Raw genomic sequence first — 25,163 nt, 5'->3', positions numbered from 1 at the left:
TGACAACATGTAAACATGAATTCATAAAACAGGATTCTATAGTTGAGTAAATAAAACATAAAAATCCATATAATAGAGATAAGGATTGGAGTCTTGATTGTGTACATATTAAAGCAGCCAAATAACTGCATGGGAGATTAAAAACACAAACCTATAACAGGAATGTTGCATTGACCAAAATAACACCCATCTTGTCTTAAATGGGTGATCGACACTGATTTTCCACTGTGGCTCTCAGCAGCAGCAGCACTTGATAAAACTTGTTAAAGACGGACGGTGCATCCCACCCTTTTACCCCACCCTTAAACCCCTCCCTCCATCCCTCGCTCCCTCCCTCCCTCGGAGATGAGGAGAGAAGTTTGCCTGCGGCGCAAACCATTGGACACTTACTGTATTTCATTTGGGGAACAGCAACAAGAGAGAGAGAGAGCCTCCGGAGAAGCTTTCCAGGGAATGCTGAGGAATATCTGACTGCACAGAAAAAAGAAAAGAAAAAAACGCACTTTTGTTCCTCCTTTTAGAAAATAAAAAATTAAAATAATTAAATTATCATTCATGTCGCCAAAGTAGTGTTTTTGGGAAGCTCCGGTCAGTAGGGACAGCCGGTTGCACGCGGACGGGGTTGGGTGCCTTTTTTTTTGTTTTTGTTTTTGTTTTGTTTATTTCTTTCTTTTTAATTTTTTGAAAAAACAAATCCAATTTAGTCCTGGAGGAGAGGAGCGGAGCGAAACAGAAACGAAAGACGACCAAAGAAGACGAGGGAGAAGAAGACAGTCCGAGTGAACGCGACAAAAGAGTGCGGCTCAGAATGAATAACAACAAAACCGAGAAAGACAACGAGCAGAGTGAATTCACCAACCACGAAGAGGAGGTACGTACCTTACCGACCGACCTACCTGCTCAGCCGGGTTTGTTTTTAATTTTTTAGGTCGCTCCGTGACCCATAATCTTTAATATCTTAATAAACCTCCATGTTTTTATATATCAGCACTGTGATATTCTTATTATATCCCCGCTGCAGCTGTGTAACCTGTAAAACACTCTCACTCTCTTGTCGCTTTCTGTGCTATTTCACCTTGGGAAAAAAAAAAAAGTTGCAAGCCTTGCTGTTATATTATTAGACTTCACCGCACAACATTTATCATCTGCTTTCCATAAAGGCAGCATATCATTCTTTCAACTAAACAGTGCACCTGTTACCTATTTTACAACCTAGATATATCTCTCCTTCCTCTCCTACTGTATCCAAAGCCTAATGCCTGCTATTTTTTTTTTTTTGTTACAGTATGGTTCAACAAATACTGAAAGAGAAGGAGGAGGAGGGGAGAAAAATGAGGAACAAGGCAGGACTGAATTGATGAATCACTAATAAGTAGTTCCCGAAAGCCAGCACTAATAATAAGTTTACCTGACAACAGGCTAAAGTGTTGTTAGTTCTGGCTTACTGTATCATAAAGCCAAAGACTTCCCACATCAGAAGAGCAGGAGTGGTAGTAGTGAGCCAGGGGGGGCGAATTAGTTTTCAACTGCTGCTGCAACATGTAGGCAATAACTCTTTGTAACGCAGACCTGCTTGCATTACAGTTTAAGCAAGAGTTGCCTGTTTACTAGTATGACTTAATTGCATCCTAACGCGCCGGACTGATGCCGTATATCTGAAAAATGTGAGGTAATTCGTTTAGTTTCTGTTGAAAATGTATTTTCTGTCTAAACATGTTCCGTAATGGTCCCAGGTTTCTTCCCTCTCTATAAACATTGCACAATCCGGATCCATAATGTCTCCTCCTTGGTAAATAAGTTTGTAGTGGTGCTCTTTTTTTTTTTTTTTGCGTGGAGTGATTTTCTTTGGCACGGAAGCGTCTCTTTTTCAAACAACAGATTTGTTATTGCAGAGCTTCCCCCCCCACACACACAGCCACGGCCAAGTGATGTAAGACAGGTATATCAGATTATATCCGATATTTCTCTTGGAGCAATCTGATTAAGGCTCAGTGTACTGTTCGTCACTTTGTAACTGAATAGCCAAACATGCGCAGCCTTGATGTATCACCATATTTGGTCCACTGTTGAGGTTTACTGTGGATGCACGACAGAGATGAGGTAAAGCGCGAGGAAACCGACTTCTTGGAAACCCGATGGAAAGTTTCCATTTAGAGCTTTGGTCACCTCGTGACCTTGTGTACTCGCAGTACAGTACTGCAGTATTTCCGGAGCTGTATGTACCAGTATTTGACATCTAATGATTTCTGTCATTAACAAATAATCTTCAAGTGTTTTACCCAGCTCAAAGTGCCGAGATGTTCAGTTAGAAGTCAGAAACTCCTCAGAAGCTAGATTTTGTTTTTGGCTTTTTCTTGCAATAGTTGTTGAGAGTTCACAGCTCGATATCTTTGTTTCAGCCGGCGGACGTATCATCTCATCATTTTAAACCAAAGAGGACAAGAAAATAGCTTGATTAATTCCCAATTATTCGCTCATACGTGACTCATAATGGCATCCGGCAGCTTTGTTTTAGATCCGAAACCAATTCGATTGTGATTATTTGATCAACTATTTATCATTAGCAGAGATGCCAAACATTGGAAGGCACCTAGTTCCAATAAAAATCAGATATTTAACTTGTTTTCTATTATTCTAAATCGAACATTTCTTCCCTGGTGGACAAAATAAGTAATGTGATGGTGTCATCCCTTTATGAACATTAATCCAGTCGTGCTTTGCTTGAATAAATCTCTGCACTAGCATCCCACTAAAACAAGTTTAAAATTCTGTGACGTCCACAGAGCAGGAGGACGAGTCGTCTCTTTGCATTGTGTAAAAAGGCAGACGGAGAGACAGAGAGAGTAATGGCCAGAGGAATCTAATGGTTGTTGGGAATGTTTGGAAGCCGTCCAGACTTAAATTTACTCGGGTGAATTAACGTAAGGTTAGACAGCACCACTTTGTCTTTGGTGTAATGATGTGTGTTGTATGCAGGGGAGCAGCACGTTTTAGGGAGACCGTACCAGACTCAAAGACGCACACATTTGCAGCCAGGTGTCCAACACACTGAGAATAATGTGACTAATTCCCGAGTCTGACTTTTTCCACATGATAAATGGACGTTAGAGTTTATTCCCTTGTAGAGATGAACATAAGTACAAGACAAACTCCTTTATATGCTCCCTTTTATCACTTTTTGCATTCCGGATCTCCCGCGCGGAAACGTTCACAAAGATCACACAAACAGCTTTTGCGCTTAACAGCACTAAATTAACCATAAACTATGACCTTATGAGAGCCAAAGTTTAACAGCCTTGCTGGTATGACTCTCACATGGTGCACAACAGTGGCATCCCCCCCCTTCTTCCTCATGCGCACTGTAGTATGCGACTCAATGGATCACTGATTCGCACCAGTAAAGCGCCGTAGCGAGCTGGGTTTCTCGTGCCTTGCTTCACTGCTCAACCTCACACGGCATCATCGCCGTACGGCAAAAGCTTGTTTATCTTCTGCAGGACGGACGCTCCAACCAAACATGGTGTTGTTGCAGACGAGGTATGCAGGTTACGGGCCCCACGGCAGCATCTAATCTTGTGAGCTGGTTTGATAAGATTTTATTATCAGGTGTTCTGGATGCTTTCACATGCTGTGGCACTCAGCAGCCACTGATGAAGTCGAGCCCGACACGCTGTCAGAGATACATTTCGGAAACCAGCTGTGGTTTCCACGCCTTGTAAGGACTCGCGACCTGCGGGGTTCAAGCGAGTCGGTTGTCTAAGATGTGAACTGATGATGGTTTTGTTTGAGTGAATCTTTTGTTTACTCCTAAATATGAAGAAAGTGAAGAGAGACAAGATTTAATTGACTTATTTTAGCAGCAAAATGATAAGATGATTAACCGGTTAGCCAATTGAGACAACTTAGGCAACAACTATTTAGATAATAGATAAATTGGTTCTCTTTCATGTGATATGAATTGAAAATATTTGGTTTATGAATTAGTGTTTGGAAAAACTATGCAAAGACATCACCATGTGCTCTCTGCAATAATAAATGTAGGAATTTATTTTATAGAGTTATCTCTTTTATAGATTAATCTACAATGACAGTATTCATTAGTTGCTGCCCAAATGTTAATGATCAATTAATCATTTAAGTCATCTATCAAGCAAAGAGCGCCAGTTTTTCTCTGTTTTATCTCATTATTAATGAAATATCGTTGTGTTTTGGTCTGAAGGGTCAGACAGAACAAGCAACAAGAAGTCACCTTGGCTCTAGGAAATCGAGAAGGCCAATTTGTCACTATTTTCTTAGTATTTATAGACCAAACAGTTCGCTTAATTGACAGGGAAGACAGAGCTGGTTTAATCTGTAATGAAAATAATCATTTATTTATGTCAGATTAGGCCTTTTGTTAATGGATCAGCGAAGAAAGGGATTGATGGTCGAGTGAGAAAGCGAGAACATGCTGTACAGGTTGTGAGTACATGGAATGCATCCTCAGCTAATCAAGTCGCCAGACTATGCTTGACTTTTAACCTCCTCGCTGTCATTTTCCCTCCAGCTAACTCCTGTTTATTTAAGTTGAGACCTGCCCAGTCTCCTCAACCTTGGAGGTCCGACCTCAAACCGCACCTGATTTTTGACAAATGAGCAGACACAAAGTACACTCTTATTGTTTCCTCTGCAGAGTGAAACATGTTTTACTTGAATCATACTCATAATAATCATATTCGTAGTAAAAACGGGACGTAACAGTCGAACGCAGCAGGAGTTTGAACCTTGTAAAACATCTGTTGATTTTTGTTCCTGGCTGTCCATGAACATGTAAGTGGATCTTTACAAGCGCCCAAAGAGAAACAGAATATCACTCAAGCAGAGTTCAGCAAATGTGGCGTATCTCCCTGGGGTGTAATTGGATTGTGCTTGGCCTGCTTTGGGTATCCACCAGGTCCTCTTCAAATAGCAGGTCATGTGTCCAAGCGTGACCTTTTCCATGAAGAGATGTAGGTGGGGAGGCTGTGCTGCTGGAGAAGCACGGTGAAGCGGAGGGGAACGCCACAGTCCAGTCTGCAGCACACTGGTGGTGGGCACAGTGGTTTCGTACTTGTGCATGTATCTATGAAAAGGGCACCCAGATATATTAACACTCTGTGACATGAAACGTTATCAGAGGGGGGGCTTGGAGGGTAAAGTGGCCATGATAAGGCAAAAAGGAAAACATCCAAAGAATCTCAGAGATTGTTGAAGACAATATATGATATACTGTAGATTAAGACTATAAAGTATCACATAAAAAACATATATAAACGCTCCATACAAGCTCTCACACACACAGTAAAACCCTGCTCCATCTACCCGACTGATAGGTAGGAGTTTATTTATAAAAGCGCGGCGGGAATTGTCATCTTATCTTAGCCATTTGTCAGCTGTGCGACAAGAGGTATTTGAAAAGACAACAACAAGGCTTAGCGTCAGGAACGGCTGGCAAAGGATCCTGCTCGACTGATGTGAGAAGAAAAGGAAGAAAAAAAGTCAGATGTACTATATATATACTCATACACAGCTTATATAAACTATTAAAAGTCTCTTATATGGCCGCTTCTTTCCTTAAAAGGCCTTAGCTGTCAACTTTCAGTTTGCTTCGTAATTAATGACACAAGTGAAGGAAGTGCGAGCTCGTGCGAGACAGCGTCAGCCATCTTGTCTTGCTTTGTCATACTGTATTTATGTGCTTGTTCTGTCACCTCTGCTTAATATTGCTTACTCACAAGCTATAATTATCCACCGTACAGTATCTCCTCTCTGAACCCTCCTTCCCGCTCCCCTTTTTAATAAACTTAAATAATTCTTTCATTCATCTCATTTCTTTTCTCTAACGCCCCGTCCATCCTTCCTCCCCCCCTTCTCTGTCTACACTTTTATCTCCCTTCCCCTCCGTTTCCTTCCCTCCTTCCTTTCCTCTGTCCCACCCTTTTTCTTCCCTCTCTTTATCTTGTTCTCTCGCTGTTTCCTCCCTCCCTCCCTCCGCCCTGGTACTGTTTATAATTTGCCACTTTTCTTCTCCTCTTACCTACCACTCCCTTCTTTTTTTCATCCTGCTCTCTTTCTTCCTGCTCTTGCCCATTTTAGTCCCAGTAGACAAACTCCTTATCCCCTTATCGGCCCTATACGTTGAAAGCGTGACCCCTCCGAGGTCTCTGAACAGAAGGGCCGTTTATGGTCATGGAAAAAAGCCTTAAAGACACGAGGGAGAAGAAGAAGACTCGCGAGAAGATTAACTTTCTCTTTTGTCAGTCCACTTTCAATTAAAGATATAATTTGATTAACTCAGTCCAAAAATAAAGCTGAAATTCATACAAATGAGACGCCTTCAAGTCATTTAGTTAAACACAGGACTATGTAACGCTTGTGAAACGGCAGTCACTGTTGTCATGAGTGGTAATTACTGGATAAAAGTCAGTTGACACTTGCTAGCTGACATTAGCTGCTACAAGCTACTGGTCATACCAGACCATTTAAGGCTGTAGCTGCAAAGCTCCTGTGTATTGACGCAGGTTGAGTTATTCACCCTTTAAAAGTGACATAGTCTTGCTTTAAGTAAAAAAAACAGATCCCGAAGAACTATACTTAGCGCTAAAAGTCAGCCAAGTGATTAATAAGTCGATCAACGGGTATAAACTTGTAATTTCATCATATATTTGCTGATTTTCTCTGTTTTACATTATTGTGAATTGACAACATTTGGGCAGCCCTTTGAAAATATCATCTTAGACTGAAGGAGGGCATTATTTTCCACTCTTGACTATCAAAATAATCATTATTTGCAGCCTTAAACGCACAAAGGAACATCTGCACTATCACATAAAGGAAGCGTATTAGCAGTAGGCTTGGATTTCTTCACGGAGTCGTAGAGGATGACTGATTATCTGCTGTTGTTTTTGTCTACACTCGCACCAGAAACTCTAACCCTCTGCCCACCCGACCTCAAAGCCAAACAGTTTAAGTTTGTCCACTCGGGCAGGCGGCAACAAAGGGAGTCCAAAGAGGACTTGGCCGATTAGTTCGCGTTAATGAGCGCTTTGGAATGTTAAGTACATCCACGGTCTCATCAGATAGGAGGAAGAAGAGAGCAAACTAGTATGAAAGATTTTGATGAACTCTAAGCTGACAGCCGAGGAGTCAAACTGATGTGCAGCTGACAATCTGCGAATGAGTCGGCCTTCTCTTCTACACGTCATCCACACGACACCTTCAGGCCTTTTTATTTTTTATTTTTTATTGAGGTCGAAAATGGTTCGCAAGAAAGAACGAGCACATGACTGTCATTAAGACTCTAGCGTATTCTTTTCCATGTTCAATTTAAAACAAAGGAACCTGTTACGGAGAGAGGAAGAAAATGGCAAGAGGAGGAAAAACACAGTGAAGTCCTTGGTTTTCCTAGGTCATTTGTTTTAAATGTCTTTTTAAAGGTTAACCTGTTGGAACATTTACAGACCCTCACTGAGCTGTAATTGTTGGTCGAAAGCACTTGTGAAAGAATAAGAAAACAAAGAAACTCTCCTCTCGGAGCTCGGCCGTGTCGATTTGGAGTGTGCTAAACCTCACAGTTGACCCCTAACCCACACAATAACCCGTGCCTAACCTGTGACCTCTGACCCCGTATGTGAAACCTGACCCGTTGAACCCTGTCGATTAACAGACAAACGGAGTCATCCATTTATGGTCGTTTGACACCTCCAAGGGCCTGCAGTCTCTCACTCTTCACATTCTCCGACACGGAAGATGAAGAAAGAGAGGGGGAAAAAAAAACCTTGTGATGATGATGGAGAGCGATGCCAACACAGAGCAGTGACAACTCCGATAGCAAAGGAGTGTGGGAGTCTGTCAGTCTGACTGTTTTTAATAACGCAGCGCTCAACTGATGCAAGAAAACTCAACTTGCCCTGAGCTCACATGGGCTTATGGGCAGACTTTGATTTCGGCTCGGTCACAGTGAACTAAGACTTGTGTGCGCGCATTTTGAAAGCAACACACAAGTGTGGGAGTGCGATGAAAGCTTTTTTTTTATTTCACATGCAGGTAATCACAGTGTTGTTGCATGCGCGCGCACGTGCTACAATAGGCTACTGTACCGTCCCTTTCAAGGCTTCAAGGTTAGAGCTGCGTCCCGCTACATCTGGCTCGAAGGACCTCTATCTATTAACTCTGCTGTCAAATAAGTGCACACACGCACACATAAGGAGGGGAGGGAGAAAGAAACACATAGTAATCATCTCACATCGCACCAAGGTCGTGTCCCTCATTTCAGCCAGAATGAACGGTCAAAAAAGCACTCAATTAAAGTCAGAGAAAATATCAGAGAAAGTCACACAGAGTATAATGAGGCATTTCAGGCAATAGGTGTAACACATTTTCTAAATCCACAGTGCAAGCTGAATAGAAATGACACATTAATAAGTTGCTAGGTCATTTAATTAGACAAATCAAGCGGCTTTTTTATTATGGCTGACAAATTGCGCTCTGCGCCGGAGAAAAATTTTCAAATTGCTTCAACGCAAGGGTTTTGAATGGAGGTCAGTTATTGTTCCGGCTATCGAGCAGTTTGCGCTGTCAGTTTTGGCTTTGTTAATTAAAGCATCACGACATTTGATAATGGGAAGGCTGTTCAGTGGAAGGTTGGTCTCTTGGTTGCTGGGCCTAACTAAACGTTTTCCTTTACGTGACATTTCATTAGTGAAGCCAGAAAAAAAAACTGTAGCTGATATTTTTAGCACCAGATGTTTTTAGCTCAATGCGAAATTCATCATCCTTTTTGTCACTCATCTGGCTCATTTAGGGGTTTATTATAACTTATCATTTCTGTTAATAGTATTGTACTCACACGGTTAATGATTTCTCAGAGCAGTAAAAGTATTTCTGCTGTAAACATGCAGACTAACTTACTGGAACAGACTTGCTGTAGGTAGTTGGGAAATTATTGGACATTCTTTGTGTGCTAACTTTCAGTTTCACTTTCAAATGAAGTGGTTTAGAGATAACATGACTACCGCCTTCGTGATGTTGGCAGCCTTAGTTTCCAGATCCCTGAAATTACTTTCATTTATGCACTTGAATCACAACAGATAGAAACTAGACACTCTCAAAATAAGAAAGTACCAAAATTATCCTTTCAAAATAATACCTCACTCAAGTTGTTGACTGTCGTTATGAGCACAAACCCCCTTTCACTCCTCCTTTTCTAGCCTTAGGGTGGCACCAGCAAACCTTCGAGGTGCAATGATAGAGTATCAATAGGTGATGACCTCATCCGGGGCTTGTGGAGTCAAGGATCTCTGATTAGAGGTACATTGATCCCCTGGGACTTGCTGCAGAAGTGGCCTTAATAAGATCTGATGTTTTTGGCCTGGGGCTCCACACTCTGCTGTGCTCCGCTAAGGCGTTGCCAGGGAACTACACTGGTAGCCGGCTGTGAAGTACTCAGCTGGCTTATGGTAGGTAGGGACTGCTGTTTTTGATCGAAGCCTGCCTGCTTGTGTGTGTGAGCACGCCATAAATGGTCAATGATTCAAAGGCCTATACCGGGCCACTCAGCACTATGGAAATGTAGGTATGTGACTCCCAAAGAACCAATAAAACAATGCTCCCAAAACCCAATAAAGCAGTGTCAGAGGGTTTATCTTCGTTTAGTTTTTTTACTGATCTGCGGAATCTGCTCAACCCCTTGAGTTGACCTATGGTTGAATTTACTGCATCATGAAACTTTGATGCTTCACTGTACCCGGTGGCAGCACGTTTACAACTTTCCCTGCCTTTTTTTTTCCGAGCTAGTCTCGAAGCAGCATAAATGAAGACTGATACTGTAATCAACAGCAGATGTCTGCAGGAGAAAGCTGTTGACACATTTGCCTGTGAATCATCCCGTATCCAGCGCGTGCAGTCAGCTCCACACCGGACACACGGCGATCCGATCATATATCACAACAGCTGACGTCAGGAAGTCTCAGGAATGAGGTTCGACACACGGCCAAGAATGTCCCATTGTTCGGATCGTTGTTGTTTGTCTTAACTTGTGCAGCATATGCAGCTCTCAAGTGTCTATTACCCCCATGACTGAAGAAAGGAGTTAAATCAAAGATGGGATCTTCTTCAGATGTGCGCCAACACGTACACTTTGATAAAAGGCTGCAGTCTGCATGATAGTAGTGTTAAAAATAACCTTATTTGGATAGTCGGTAAGTTTCTGTATAGTGATTCTGATGTCTAGTTTTGACTTTAATCCACGTAAAGTAAAAGAGAGAGACTTAAAAGTGAAATATAAATCTGTCATCTGAACAGAAGGGGTGAGTGCGCTGTCCAACGTTAGATCTTTTGACTCTGATGTTTTCTTGGCGTCGTTTTGTGGTCATGTGCAGCTTTAACAAGATGTTCATTGAAACTGTGAAAGCGTCAAAGAAAGTAGAAAGAAACTAGTCCCCGCGTAGACGTTTCAAACCCACAGTCTTGACGCCAGTCTTTGTTGTCTATTCCTCGCCGTTCACCTCAGCAACACCATTTTGGATTTTTTTAGCTTCAGCACATTCACTGCGCTTTTTTTTATTTATTTTTTTACCACTGCACTATTAGTTTTATCAGCCTCAACAGCTGTCTGTGACTAGCCCTTGCTCAAGTCTGATTGATACCATCCTGTTCTGACTCTTTGTTCCCATGTAACTCCAAACAAGGAGACCCCTCGGAAAGAGTTTGTTTAAACAGAATTGCCAGGGACGGGACCCAGTGACGGCCCTGCAAGGGTTCAGCTCAGATAAAATAAGATAAGATAAGAACGAAGGTGAGAAAGTCGCAGAGGTGAGATTTGTTGGCTGGATGGCCGGTTTGGCACTCCACTCCAGCTATTGCCCCCCCCCCTCTAGTTGCTAAGCTCCTTTGTTTGTGTGTTGCTCTGCCTTTGGCATCAGCAGTGCGTATCAGGTTACATGTGGGAATGAGGTGTAGTGTTAGTTCAGCAGTTCCTTTGTCCCCCGAGTTGTGAATCTACTATCTAATGAATCTGGGAGCGTTGAATGTGCTCCGTGTAACTGCATACCTACAGTTTTGTTCTACGTTCAGCCTTAAATGGAATCTGAATATTGAATAAATAATTAAATCACACCTCCAAATCCTCTATCACAGTATTGACGTGGGTGTGTTCGGTGAAGTCGCTTTGATGCGCTTGTTTGATTTTGATGTCTCTTGTGCACTAAAGCAATTATTTTCTTGTACCAAGCCCACTTTAATTAGGTGATAATTCCACGTGTGATTAGTGTCTGTGTTTAGGTAATATAATTGTCCAAAAGATATCTATATAATCCATCATTTCATGTCCACCTCAGTTATCTTAGTACCACCTCATTGGAAAAAGTGAGGATTTTCCCAAGCTTAAGTGAGGTTAGATGCTAAGAAAACAAGCTGTTTTGTTAGTAGAAGACACATGTTGTGGTTTATAGTAAGAAATGCCAGTGTTAACAACTTTTTCCTGTGCTTAACCATCTATTAAGGACGGACGCATCCACAATTACATGTAACAAATAAAATTTCCCTGTTTTATCATCTCCAAAATGTAACCAGATCTGCATTCATGAGCTGTGACAAGACGTCTCGGCACCTGTGTCTTGAAGCTCTGCTATGTCTATGTTTGTGTTGCACTAATGTGTCTGCATCAGTCGAAAGGAACTACTGCTGTTCACACAAGCCTTTTTAGACACGGCAGCAAAGGTTTGCCGTTGGTCCTATTTAAGCGGTGACACTGGGAGTATGCAAAAATGAAAAGGGCTGACAGCCTTGGCCAATTTACTTTGCCAAGCGTGTGCCTTGTGTTCCGTCACAGTACCCACAGCACTGTAACCCCAAACTCTGAGCCATTTTAAGCACTGAACCAGGGTGCCACTTGGAATAGGAACATGAATTTGAGGAAATGCCCCTCTTAATTTATTTGCTGAGAGGTCGGCGAGAAGATTGATAGCACACACACACATAGTGCTAGCTGACACTGCAACGTGTCATTTTTACACCTCTGCTTTTGTACAAATTAAACAAACAAGGTGACGTGTTAATGAGTGAGCTCTAGGGGTGCTGCTAGGTGTCGCCCTCTGACAGGGCCAGATGAGCTGTTTGCTCCAGCTTTATACTTGAATGAACATGTTTTATTTACTTTTTCCTTTTAGAATAACCTTCCGGGGCAGCAGAGTCTCTATTCTAATACCCGGCTGACATTTTTTTTCTTAGCTCGTACGATATTTTATTCTGTATTTGCACATCTGCTCTTCTAATTAGACAGTTTGTTCGACATTTGAGTGGCAGGCCTTAGGAAATATGTTGCTCAACTGCACTACACTTCACATTTTACTGCACAGTAAAGCTGTTGTACATTCTCCCCATGGTTTCCAAAGCAATATATTTCAAGTGTATCCCCTTTTCTCAGCACATAAAGAGTTCATCAGATGAGTTCATCCTCAACCACCCACTATCAGCTCTCTCTCTCACTTGTCGTCTACCTTTTTTTTTTAATCTCCGTGCCTTTTCATCTCTCAGAGTTGACACCGAGGTTTGTAGACAACACATGTAGTTAAAAATGTTGGCTTTAGATAGTGTCTTCAAAATAGGAGTAAATTGAGATTTGCTCACCAAAATATAGGCGCTCCAGCCTGAAATTACCTTTCGACTAACCTAACTTTTAAGTGCGGTGCATGCAGAGTGATCACACGGCATTCATTTTCCTCTCTCTGTCAACAACAACTTTGCCTGAAAGCACATTTTGAGTAACTCTTATGTTACACTCCCTGTGGTTTTCCACCTTCTCTTACTCACCACGGACCACAACAAATACTTTTTGCTGTAGTCACTGTTGCTTTGGTTGTCACATACGTTGTGATTCCCTAGCAATGTTTGCGAGAAGTTGAAAAGTTCAAATGTAAAACAGAGGCTGGAGCTGCGAGGGAGGATTGCCATAAAACACAAGCAGGCCGTAGATTACACAGGAGAGCACAATGCACGTACTGTAGGAAGGTGCGTGTGATAGGGTGTGCGAGTGTGTTTGCAGAGCTGAAAGACACTATCAGTGTTTGAAAAGTCTATCTTTGAGTGTCAAGCCAACCCGAAGAACTGTTTAACTCATGTTCAGTGTCCTTTTCCTCATAACCTCATCTGTTAATGTCAGGTATGCAAGGTAGCTATTTATAACCAGCGGAGGTTAATGAAAAATACATGATCTCTTTCTTGTCTTCCTCAGGTCCGAACGCTATTTGTCAGTGGGCTTCCACTGGATATCAAGCCACGGGAGCTCTATCTCCTGTTCAGACCATTTAAGGTATGTTTGTATGTTTTAAATGGATGGGCTGCTGCTATTCTTAGCAGCTTTTTCTTTCCAGCAGTCAATGGGACCTCCATTAATGGTGATGAAATAAACGGCAATGGAAACTCTCCCGCGAGGTTCAAGTGTCTGTGTTCCTAAAGCTGAGGTTCAATCACATCTTGATCCATGGGAAGCTTATGTGTGTGTGTGTGTGTGTGTGTGTGTGTGTCTCATGGAAAAATGGCACGCTGCCTGCGATACAAAAACAAAGCTATTTGCTTCACCTCAGAAACTTCGCTTTGTCACAGGCACAAAGAGTCCTAGAGTTTAAGTCAGGTGAATGCGTGCAGATGTAGCGAGCTTTTTTGGACCGTCGCCCTAGAATAATGCACTTTAACTGTGCGGCAGCAGCAACAGCAACGCAGTTAAAGTGAATAATGGGACAATTGCTATGCATCTAATCTCTCCTTTAGATAATTCCCATGGTATGTACTCTGAGTAAATGTCATGTGTTGAAAAAGCAGCAAATCTTGATTAATCAGGTAAGACACAATCAGCCCATATGGCCTTCACTCATGGAACAACCAAGCTTAGTCATTGGTGACCTTGCAGTAGAGCTTTTTACTAAAAGCAAGTGTTATTATGCGAGATTTGTCTCACTAGAACCCCTAAATGTCTTGTTCTAACAGTTTCTTTCTTTCTTTTAGGGCTATGAAGGGTCCTTGATAAAACTCACCTCCAAACAGGTATGCTCCAAGACACACTGTGTGTCAGTCTCTCACCACATTGTCACTGTTTGCATTATCCAAGATCTTGCTCATCAACACCTTTAATTTCTTTGTCTGTCCTTTGTCTTTTTTTCCCCCTCTTTGTGGTCTTATCGGCTTGTTGACTATGAAGGATTAGCAAGGAAGTACCTGAAAGGAAAAAAACTGGGGGAGGGAGAAAGTGTTGCACCAACTTGCCTTTGGCAGTCGGATAGTCTGCTTGTAGTCACAGACAGTCAACTCCGGTGGGATGTGCGGGGATGGGAAAGGAGACGGGAAAAGAATTTTTAAGGTGTCAAAGCCAGCGTTTTGACAAGAGCAGTAGTGACGGTTGAGTTTTGCCTCCAGGGCCGCAGGACTGAAAATGAGCTCAGCTGGCAGGTGTCCACATCCAGAGTTAAGCAATTTAGCTTCATGTCAGTCTACTTATTACCACATTACACTGTTTCCCATAAAGACGTGACATGCTCATTAGAAGGGTTTAGGACGATTTAGGCTGAATGTGCTAAGTGTAATACTTCTAAAACTAAGAACAAAGGAAAGGTTTTTTTTTTGGTGGTCAGATTTCCTCAGAACAAGTAAAATCCAAGTACATCGTTGGGATTTTCCCTCATTGAGGTTTCATACTGTCGAAAAGGCAATTAGCAACTATTGTAATTTACTTTTTAGATTTTAATATCTTGCACTTCACTGAGTTGTCTCGGACTGCAGTCAGCGAGTATTCTTATCGATGAACATGCCAATTCTTTTCCTGTATTTGTCGATAAAATGTCAGATGTCAGGAAATGGCGAAACATGTTGCCTGATATCAGAGAAAACTGTCAACTTGTTACCCTCCATTTCCATCTTCGCTCTGACATTGCCTCTGCTCTAACCGATTTCCGAGGGGGGGAGGGTGATTCACTTTTCTCTAACCAATCACTAGACACCAAGGTATGCCTGAATCTCATGTCATTTTAAATCTGCACTGATGCGTAGCCGTGCCAGCATTCTGGTTTTAAGAGTGGAGTGCGAACCAACTGTTTGGGTTTCAAAGTAATTGGTACCTTGATCAATTTAGAACGGCCCCCACAGCTGCGTCTTGCCATTGTTGTAATTATTCCTCCTTAGTTCCAGTGCACAGTTTAAAAACTGTGTTAGTCCCACCGATGATGTTGATTGGCTAATTGTTAGTCCCCCACGCAGCACTCATTGGATCACTGTTTTTAGCAGTCGAGTAGTTTCTGTGGAGTGGGTGGATTCAAAGGTCTGGACCAAAGCAATGAAATGTGTCCATGATCATCATTAGATGTCTTGTTTTGTCCAAAACCCCAAAACATTCAGTTAACAGTGATATAAAACAAATATTTGACATGTGATCCTCGCGTCGGAGGAGTTAGAAACCCCACGGTGTCTCTTCTTGCCTAGCTGTAGTGACGTACAGATGTAATCTAGGACCTTTTTCCATCACTGACATGTAACAGATTTATCGACAAATTGAAAAAATTGTGACTCGTGCTTTATAGTTCAGCCAAAGGCTACGTTGGCCTCCACTTCACCTGCAGGAGTCTAAATTTCATAATCTGGAGAATGTGGTTTGTGCAGGTTTTTGCTCTTTTTGTTCTGCTGTGTTTAATAAATAAGTGAAACACTCAGCAAACTCTTTGTGCACTTTGGCCTCTCTCTGCACTTCTCCACCTTGCTCATACTTTAATAATTACCATCTTACTCGGGGAGGAGTGGGGGAAATGTCAACCGATGTACAGGTCTCGCAAAGTGCTACGCAACATTCCCCAGACTTGTCTTTGTTTTGAGCGTCGCTCCACTCGACTAATGACAACGGTGATGTAAATCAATCGATCTCCCTCTCCCCTCCCAGTCCGAGAACACAGCCATCTCCATATATAGCAAGAGCCAGATCTCAGACCTTTTCTATTTATATTCCTGTTACGCTTCCTCCTCCTGACGTCTTCACTTAGTCCCTCTTTTTTTTTTTTTTTTTGCATGTTTCTTCCCCTCCCTCCTCCCTCCTCCCTCCTTTCTCTCTTCTTGTTCAAAATTCCCATAACCCTACACTGCTTTTCCAGATCACACGCAGCAGTGCAACCCCATGGGAGCAACATGTTTAGAGCTTTTTTCGTTTTCTTCTCACCACCACCCTCCCACACCTCCTCCCAACATCCCCATCCAAATACTCTTCAGAAATGTGTGCTCTTTGTTCATATGTGCGGCAGTAGCTAGAAATCTGACAACCAAACCTGCATCCCTGTGTTTTTTTTTCTTTCTTTTCTTGCTTTTCCCCTCTCACCTTTTGCTATTGCGGGCACAGGTTCTACGGTGACGTTACCAGAATATAAAACAAGCACCAGTGTAATAGATGTGAACAAGGAATATAATGCATATTTTTCTGTTTTTCCACTGACGGGTCTGTTCACGGAGGTCTTGAAAAGTATTTCTACCTCCCTCCCATCCCACTTTCTTTCATTTTCCCTCTCACCTTTAACCTTAAATACTCATTCCCAAGACCTCCCTTTCTCTATCTCTTCTCCTTTTTCAGCTGCCTCCTCTCGCACTCACTCTTACATGCACTTTCTCGCTCTCACATTGCCCGTATTTGGGCATAGGGGAGCCGAATGATGAACTCTCCTTGTACAATGTAAGCGTCCAGCTTCTCTCTCTCTCTCCTCTCAATCTCTCTGTCGCCACAGTTTTATAAACAGAGAGAGAGAGAGAGAGAGAGAACGAAGGAGAGGAAGGGGAAGGTGGTGTGGGGGGGTTCATGCATGATATAAAAAAATAAATAAAATAATAATAAAAAAAGAACAACATGTCTGTGTCACTCAGACAGAAATGCCGACTCAGTATTCTGCCTTAAACCATGTTTTTCTTTTTCTTTTGTTCTGTCTTCTTGTCTCCCCAGCCAGTGGGGTTTGTCAGCTTTGACAGTCGATCAGAGGCGGAGGCTGCTAAGAATGCCTTGAACGTAAGTGTCATGCCCTCTCCGTGCACCTCTCCAGCAAACCAGCTCAGCGCTTGTATATCTTGTGATGACTCTGAATCGCATCTCTTCTGCCTTCTGTGCGAATGCAGATTTCATATCGGGGGAAATCCAGACATTCCTGCGTTCTCTATCACACACGGGAGGGGGGGGAACAAAAAGCCAAAAGTGAAGTGTAGTAAAGACAAACATATCATGGCTGCTCTAAATGCCGTCTGTCTGAATGTTTTTGTTCGAGTAAATAAAGTCTTTCTCTTAAAGCTTCACTCCTGCAAGGTCAGGAGGAAAATTAACTCTTTTTCCACATATAAATAGAAGATACTGATCTAGGGTTTAATTTTAATCTTACTTATTTCAGAACGTAGCTCAGTAGGAAGCCTTGATGAGGCAGACTCAAATATGAAACAGAGCCCATCCTCACAGGGTTTCATTCAGCTCTCTTGAAACAAAGTATAGATAGACCGTAATGAACACCAGCTCTCACACAGCTTTAGTTTGCCATTGTTTTTTTTAACCTGTCTACATATACACCACCTTTTTCTATTTCTTCTTAAGTTGTTGTTTATCCGTTTGTCACAGAAAGAGATCAGTTATATCATCCCGCTAAAGTGGGACCGTGACAATGTGTGCACAGAGTCTTGTCGACTTTCAGATGCTGAGATATTGGTGCGCATCAAAGGCAGAGCAGAGAGTTGAAGAAAGGATAAAAAATTATCATCTTATTACGAGGCAACAATATTCAGACTGTTTCCATAGAATCACTCGGTGGGGCTGAGAACTGAACAGCGCTCTTGTGTTTTTACAGCGGAAAGCTACGTCCCGCGGGTCATATGGAAATAAGCCAACATTTTTGCAAACATCTATCTGCATATTGAAATGTGGGAAAGACGAGGGAAGGAGGGGATTTGTTTCCTGTGTTAGCTCTGTTGTATTTCCACTAAACTCTGAGCAGACAATTACAGTCGGCAGCAAAACAATGCATGCGCAAGTGCAAAGAAGATGAAAAACTTTTGAAGGTAGAGATTCAACACGGTTCAAACTCAGATGTGCTCAGGCCTCATTATATCTATGTACCTTATTATACCTCTGCAGCCTCGACTGGCAGAAGCTGCGAGTGCACTGAGCCAAGGCAATCCTAGTTAATTCCCTCCCCTTCATGAGAAGAGTCATCCCTCACTTGTTTCAGCTCAGCTTTGCCCGAGCCTGCAGGGACGAGCCGAGGAAAACCATCCACGCAGCTTCTCACTCCTTTGCTCCAGAGAACTTTACTCTTGACTGCTTTTCTCCTCCATTGATCTGACCTTCCGTGTTTTTCCCCACGTCTCTTATACAAACAATCAAATGAGGTTGATTTGAGGGTGCTTATAGTTGCCGGCGAAATTCTTCCTGGCCTTGTTGCGTCCGCAGCAGGCAAACAAATAGCCGCTTTGTTTTTAGATGAAGAAGACCTTTGTTTATGTCACATTCCTTATTTTTCCTCAGGCAAAAGTAATTGAGGAGAAAAAATGATTTGGACTACTGCACACGTGGAGGTTTTTGATGTAGATCAAACTGTAGGAGAGAAAAACAACCTTTCACTTGGCGTTTCATGAGCGCCGGTATGTCAGAAGGCTTTTGGCATTGGTATCTCAAGAATTTGCCAGAATTTTTGGCTCGCTTTAAGCGGTGATGCTTGCAGTTTGTCATGGCGAATGGCGGATTTGATGTCATGATATTAAATTACAGTTACAGGGTTCAGTAGGGAGCAAAGCAAAGGCCTTGTGGCTTTTCTGCCTCTGGTGTAAATGACATCATGTGCTTGCCAAGTTTGTGTCATCAGGTTCTGATTTTCAGTTGTGGGTGTCACCCGTCATCACGTGAGTCGTACCAGTAAAACAATCCACAGTGAGCTGTTTACAGCAGGCTGCAAAGATTAAGCAACTGAATTCGTCCTCTCACCGCCAAGAATTCAGTAATAAATTCAGTCGTAAAATGCTGAAAGATGAAAAGTATATGAAGTGACAATTCCGGAGCTCAGCCAGGTCCCATTGGACATCTGAACAACACACAACACGGCTGAGAATGCGAAAGTGGAAGACATGCATCAGCGATCTAAATTAGTCCGCTTCATCACTGTTTCAAAGCTCTTTATATTTATAACGTCAACGCTTCAGCAGTGAACTAAATAATTAAGTGTGTCAGGTTGTTTCAGGCATGGTTGCTAAAGCAAAGTATTGCTGTTATAATGTGTAACATCGTTAGGAGTCAACATGTGGTGCCTCCTAAGGAGTCGACTTGAGTGAAAACTCTACACTAATGTGCACTAATGAAGAAGTTACATGCTAAATTAAGGAAGGATCAGCAGACATTTTGAATAAGTGTTTACCACACTGTTTTGTTGACCGCTTTTATAGTCCTGTAATCAGGGAGAAGTTATTTCAGGCGTGTAGGGTTCTGGAAACATTCAGTTTCTGCACACAATGTGAGGGTACTTGCGCTTGGACCCCTTCCAAGGCCTGAATGAGCATTGGAATTCTCCTGGTTTAATAATAAACCATGAAAGTACAAGTCTGTGTACATAAAACTCAGCTACCTACAACTCCCGAGAAGCATTTATAACTTGCACAGTTAGCGATTGAAAACTAAAGATAATGCCTAACTCTGAATAACCCTGTGACTGTTCATCATAGCAACTATGATCATACCAAACTGATTGAAAACAAGACATGTCAGAAACAAGGCTGAAATAATTACCTATAAGAAACTTAAATTATCCAGGAGACGCATGCTTCAGTGTTGAAACATTGAGAATATAATCACAAGAAAACTAGAAAATTTAAACTGGTGAAGCAAAAAATACTTCTTAAACTTTTCAGAGGTGCTATAAATGTCCATGTATCACAACTGTCAAAAGAGTATAGAGACTTCGATTCTTGAATGATGACACACATTTTTACAACCAAGACTTTAATTCCATTTTAAAAACTAAAACACCTTTCAACCTTTAGTCAAAATAATAATAATGATAGTCAACTGCAAGCTTCTTGATCAGTTAGTCCAACTATTATATAGCTGTATAAAAGCTGTCTAGGAAACAACATTTTTGCTGACACATCTTCTTGTTTTATCTCAGGGGGTCCGGTTTGATCCAGAAATCCCCCAGACCCTGCGGCTGGAGTTCGCCAAGGCCAACACCAAGATGGCCAAGAACAAGCTGGTTGGCACCCCCAACCCCCCTCCATCCCAGCAGAGCCCCGGGCCACAGTTCATTGGCAGAGACCCATGTGAGTACTGTGATCATTCGTCGGTCAGTCCCTGAGCTCGTCTTACTTTTATCGCATGTGCTGCTGCTTCCTGTGGCTGTTTGTTTCTCTTGTTTGAGCTGACTGGACAGCTGTTTCCATTTAGGATTTGTTGTCATTAGTTAGAGGAGTGGTTGTGCTTCAGCTGTTATTTATATACTATATGAAAAATGTGAGATTGACTTGGCTTGCTAATCACTAAAAAGGTTTTTTTAAATGGTGTTGCCTTTGTTCATCATTGATTGTCAGTCAGTGAAAACAGGCTCAATTTATTTCTCTTAGTAACCAAAAATGGATCCTTTCCAAGCATTCGTGCAAAGTGTTTCTTTGAAATCAGATTCTCTGCACCTCTGTCATGGGCTCGCTTCATTAGATTTCTCCCACTAAATGACACCTAGCTCCTGTGAGATTAATGATTCATAAACAGTGCATGTTCACTGTCAGACGTTGCTGTAATTATTTGGAATTAAGACCTTTGAGTTCCAGGCGTCGTTGGAATTTGCTAATTCAGCTCTGTACTCTACCCCAACCCCTCCTTCTTTGGTTAAATATTTTTCTAAGGAGTTAAGGATTCAGCCACTGATGGTTCAACATAGGCCAGCTGTGGTTGTACATTTTTCCTAAATGACCAAACTGCTCTTATCTTGGATCTTTTTCTTTTTTTTCCACTAGAAAATGGGTGTGTACTTAGGGGCTGTGGTAGAAAATGGAAGGAAACGATTAATGAAACCATGACGTAATCACGGAGAGAGAAATTGCTGTCATTTCCTGATAAGAGACTCTTGAATCAGCCATTTGTCTGATCATGCTATGATAACCACGAGACACAGGGAGCACAGGGAAAACACTGCTTTTTAAAATTGTATGGATATCCAATGGTTCTCAATCCAGCTGCTGTTTTTCCTCTGTACCATCCTCACCCGTCTCTTCACTCATGCACTGTGCTCTTTTTTTTTTTTCACTTTCTACTCGACTCAGTGAGCACATCATCACATCTGAGATGTTTTCCTCTCATTTTATCCTGATTTCAGGAGGCACATTTGATTTCTTTGCTAAGCCCTGCCCCTCAGTGAGTGTTGCTACGCCTGTTAACCTTTCTCTTCGTGCAGTTTATGATAACAGGGGCAGAGAAGTCAGTGTGTGTTTACATGTCAGACAGCAGAAACCCAGCTCGGTTTGTACTGTAAGATGGTAGATGGACATGTTAATGGTTGTAGGCTACCTTTTATAGTTTTGGCCTTGGAATCCCACACCATCCTCCAAAACTGATAATTAACTGCCAAGTATTCTTCTTCTTACTGCATCCCAATGCATACCGCTTTGGCATGTTGAGAAATCCAAGACTTTCCAGGCCTGCCCTGCCTAGTTACGGTTGCTAAGCAATGATTGTTTGAGGGGTGGGTGTTTGCGAACAGTTGGTTCAAAGAAGTTAAATGAGAGGAAGCCGCTTCAGATAACTGATGCTCACCTATAGTGCACCTCCACGACCACCCATACAACCGCCACCTCCACCCTGTCTCTCTAGCCACTCACTTATCCACTGGCCACTCTCCTCACTCCACTCCTCCTCTTCTTCTTTCCACAGATGAGCTCACAGTGCCTGCTCTATATCCAAGCAGCCCAGACGTGTGGGCGTCATACCCGCTGTACCCGGCGGAGCTGTCGCCGGCCCTCCCACCCGCTTTCACCTACCCCTCCTCGCTCCACGCTCAGGTAACCTGCAAACCCATCCCCAACCTCCGTTCTCTCCTCCTCCTCATCACCACCACCTCAACCACTGCCTGTCACCTTTTTCCCCGAGTCCACCGCACAAACAGCTGCTGCTGTCAGCCCTGAAATCACTCTCTGCTCCATCCGACAGATGCACCTCAGAGCACACACCACCCAGTCTCTGTCATTTGCAGATTTTCAGATATACTGATTAGCTTCTGGTTGAATGGGTTGTTTTCAAGTCAAAGGGCTAGTTTGGATTTCAGAATTTGAAAATGTTTTTTTTTACAAACACATGTAAGCTTTTGGCCTCGTCTCCAGGATCAGGTAGCAGCTCTTACAAAAAGTACTATCACATTATAGCTTAAACTGCCCTTTGTGAAATCCCAATAGTCATATTCATCTGCTATGAATGTGCTCCATAAAAGCAGGATGTGGATCAGAATTTGTTTATTGACGGTGAAATTAGTGACTTTATAAATATTTAATTCACAGGGTGCAGTCCATTCCTGCTGACTTGTAATGCTGTTTTACCCTTCTCTTGAGAGGAACTGCTACCTGATCCCATTAACATCCAGGAATTGAACTAAACTAATCTCGCTGCTCACCATACCCTTAAACTGTATGCAGAGACACAGGAAACAGGTTTGAAAAATAGTCATGTTTGCTGATAAAAGAGCTATTTCCCTCAATTCAAATAGCTACATGATTAAATTAATGCTTTTTGTATCTACTCGCTACGTTTTAGACTCTGGGGGATTTTTTTTTTTTTTAATTATTTGAAGTATATAGGGTTAGAGATAAATAATCAACATAACAAACTTAACTTTAAAAAGTTTCTGTGTTGACTGAGACGATGCGCATATTAAAGACCCCGTAAAGGCAATTCTGACATTTATTTCAAAATACATTAAATATGTTATAAAATAGTTGCTGAAAACATGTGAAAAGACTTTGAACGATATATTACTGAAATGTGGAGTTAGAGCTTAAAACAGTTTTTCACCAGTTTTCAGTCCAGGATTTTGTGGGCGGTCCTTAAAGGGAGACTCGATGACACGCTGAGGCCGCCCTGAGCAAACCCCTGCACTAGCTGAAAGATAGAGATTAATAACACTTTCTTCTTTGTTCTGACAAACTCAGAACATATTTATTCGTATTTTACTTAAAGAATTCAAGGAAAACTATAAAAATGGGGATATATCTTTCAGGGCTTAACATCACATCTGTTTGCATTTTTTCCTCTCATCTCATGCCACTTTATTTATCTTACTTAGCGGCATCTTCCGTACAGCTGAAAGCGTGAGTGGTTTGAAAGGTTTGCATCATCATTTGACCATCACCTACTCCATTAATTAACCCCCCCTTTTTTTCCAACCAACCGTGATCCAGTTTATTGAGGTTCTCTAATCTGCACAGCTCCACTGTGAGTTCACATAAGAGTTTATTATTGATCTCTTGAAATTCTTCTCATGGAGCCCGTTTGGTGCTGCCTGACCCAGATAAGATTACAGTGTTAGATGTGCTCTTTTCTGAATTTTTGTTCAGAACCAACAATTTCTCAGTACTTTGCTCTATTTTAAGCTCAAAATTTTCTTTTATCTCTGCTAGAGACCGTATAGAGTATATTTCCATATGTAATGCAGATATGAAGGTTATTTAAGTATAAAGGCCCTGAGCTAAGACACTAAAGCTGAAGCTCGGATGATGTCAGAATTTGAAATAAGTGCAAGTTGAATCTGCCTAGCTGGCATTTTTCCATATGTGTCGGATATGTGAGCGTACGCTGAACACACAAAGACAATCTTGCTTTGTGATTTCAGTCGTGGGTTGTGGGTTACATTTATCATTTCACAGCCTCTTCTCACCGAGAGAGTAAAGTGAGACATAAAAATATGCATAAATATGGCACACACACACAAGACGAAGTGATCTAATCAAATTTATGATAACATGAGCTCAGCTTTCTGGCTTCCTGGTTAAACAGCTGCTATCATCTAGTCATGTTATTGGATTGCAAGTAAATATTATCAACGGGGAAAAAGCAATAGATCTTAGAAAAATAGTACGCCTCTCTCTGTTATGTGACGTGTTAATTTCATTTAAGAGGACTATTGTGCAAGTTATGTGGAAATATAAAAACTGTGTGACAATTAGAGATAGTAAACTTTTGAAAGTAAAGTTCTAAAGTCTTTTTAAAGACAAATGATCAAAAATAAAGTAAATGTGAGAGCATGAATAAAATCAGGTAACGAGGTAACAGGCTTTTACCAAATATATGCTATTCAATGCATTGATTATTACAGACATTTTGTATGAACATAAATTGTATATAGTCATATATTTTTCTGTATGCATTTGTGCGAGCATGTTGACGTATGTCGTGATTATCTGTGTTTAGATTCGCTGGCTCCCACCTGCAGATGGAACTCCTCAGGGATGGAAGTCCAGACAGTTCTGCTGAAGTATGTGTGAGTAACAACACACATACACACACTCGCATACACACACTGATCTACAACGAAGTGTATGCTGGGCTCGGACGTGAAAATACTTTGGTAAATGTTATGACACTTTGTTTAAACAAGCGCGGAGATATTCCTAAACATATGTCAGGAGCATCACCGGGTGTTACGCCATCTATGTGGCAAGTGAGGAGAACGTCCATCCAGCCAGCTGCCAAACGAACCAACTAATTAGTCATGTTTCTGCTAGTTGACTTCAAATGAGAACACACAACTCGCTAACACAAAATAAATTGACCTCGGGGAAGTAAACGTGGCAGTGTAAAACCCTGAGCGGGTCAGCCACTCCTCGCACATCATCATAAGAGATGAAAGATGCGATTTAAAGGGGAACGCTGTTATTTTTCCACCACTCGAGGTCACAGGATACAGAGGGTCGACTTTTCCCATTGATGTGACGCTTGATCTCCGGCATCAAAGACAGAGAGTCAAACAGAATAACCAACGAGTCCCGATGCTAACGTCTTAATAAACCTGACAGGGTAGATTCCAGCAAATATGACTAAAATGCTAATATAGACGCTTTTGATAATATTATCATAGCCAATGGTGAAAGTCATTTTTATGCATCTACTTTAACTTACACCTTTA

General features: G+C 41.9%; 1 protein-coding gene across 4 annotated transcripts in view; it reads left to right on the top strand.

Annotated features, from left to right (window-relative positions):
- The first annotated feature begins 354 nt into the window (after positions 1 to 354).
- LOC104923985 (RNA-binding protein with multiple splicing) overlaps positions 355 to 25,163 on the top strand; it is a 33,967-nt gene continuing 9,158 nt past the window's right edge. Inside the window, exons 1-7 of one of the 4 annotated variants that reach the window (XM_019256062.2) lie at positions 361 to 871; positions 13,250 to 13,327; positions 14,020 to 14,058; positions 16,979 to 17,041; positions 20,169 to 20,319; positions 21,923 to 22,050; positions 24,449 to 24,512. In XM_019256062.2, coding sequence (XP_019111607.1) covers positions 809 to 871; positions 13,250 to 13,327; positions 14,020 to 14,058; positions 16,979 to 17,041; positions 20,169 to 20,319; positions 21,923 to 22,050; positions 24,449 to 24,511 — 585 coding nt within the window. In that variant the 5' untranslated portion in view covers positions 361 to 808 and the 3' untranslated portion in view covers position 24,512. Of the gene's footprint in view, positions 872 to 13,249; positions 13,328 to 14,019; positions 14,059 to 16,978; positions 17,042 to 20,168; positions 20,320 to 21,922; positions 22,051 to 24,448; positions 24,519 to 25,163 lie in introns of all 4 variants that reach the window. The other 3 variants (XM_019256054.2, XM_019256075.2, XM_019256068.2) reach the window with 3 other exon arrangements.

The sequence above is a fragment of the Larimichthys crocea genome, chromosome XIV, assembly GCF_000972845.2.
Source record: "Larimichthys crocea isolate SSNF chromosome XIV, L_crocea_2.0, whole genome shotgun sequence".
NCBI classification, from domain to species: Eukaryota; Metazoa; Chordata; class Actinopteri; family Sciaenidae; genus Larimichthys; species Larimichthys crocea.
This window is presented reverse-complemented; position numbering and strand designations above follow the sequence as displayed.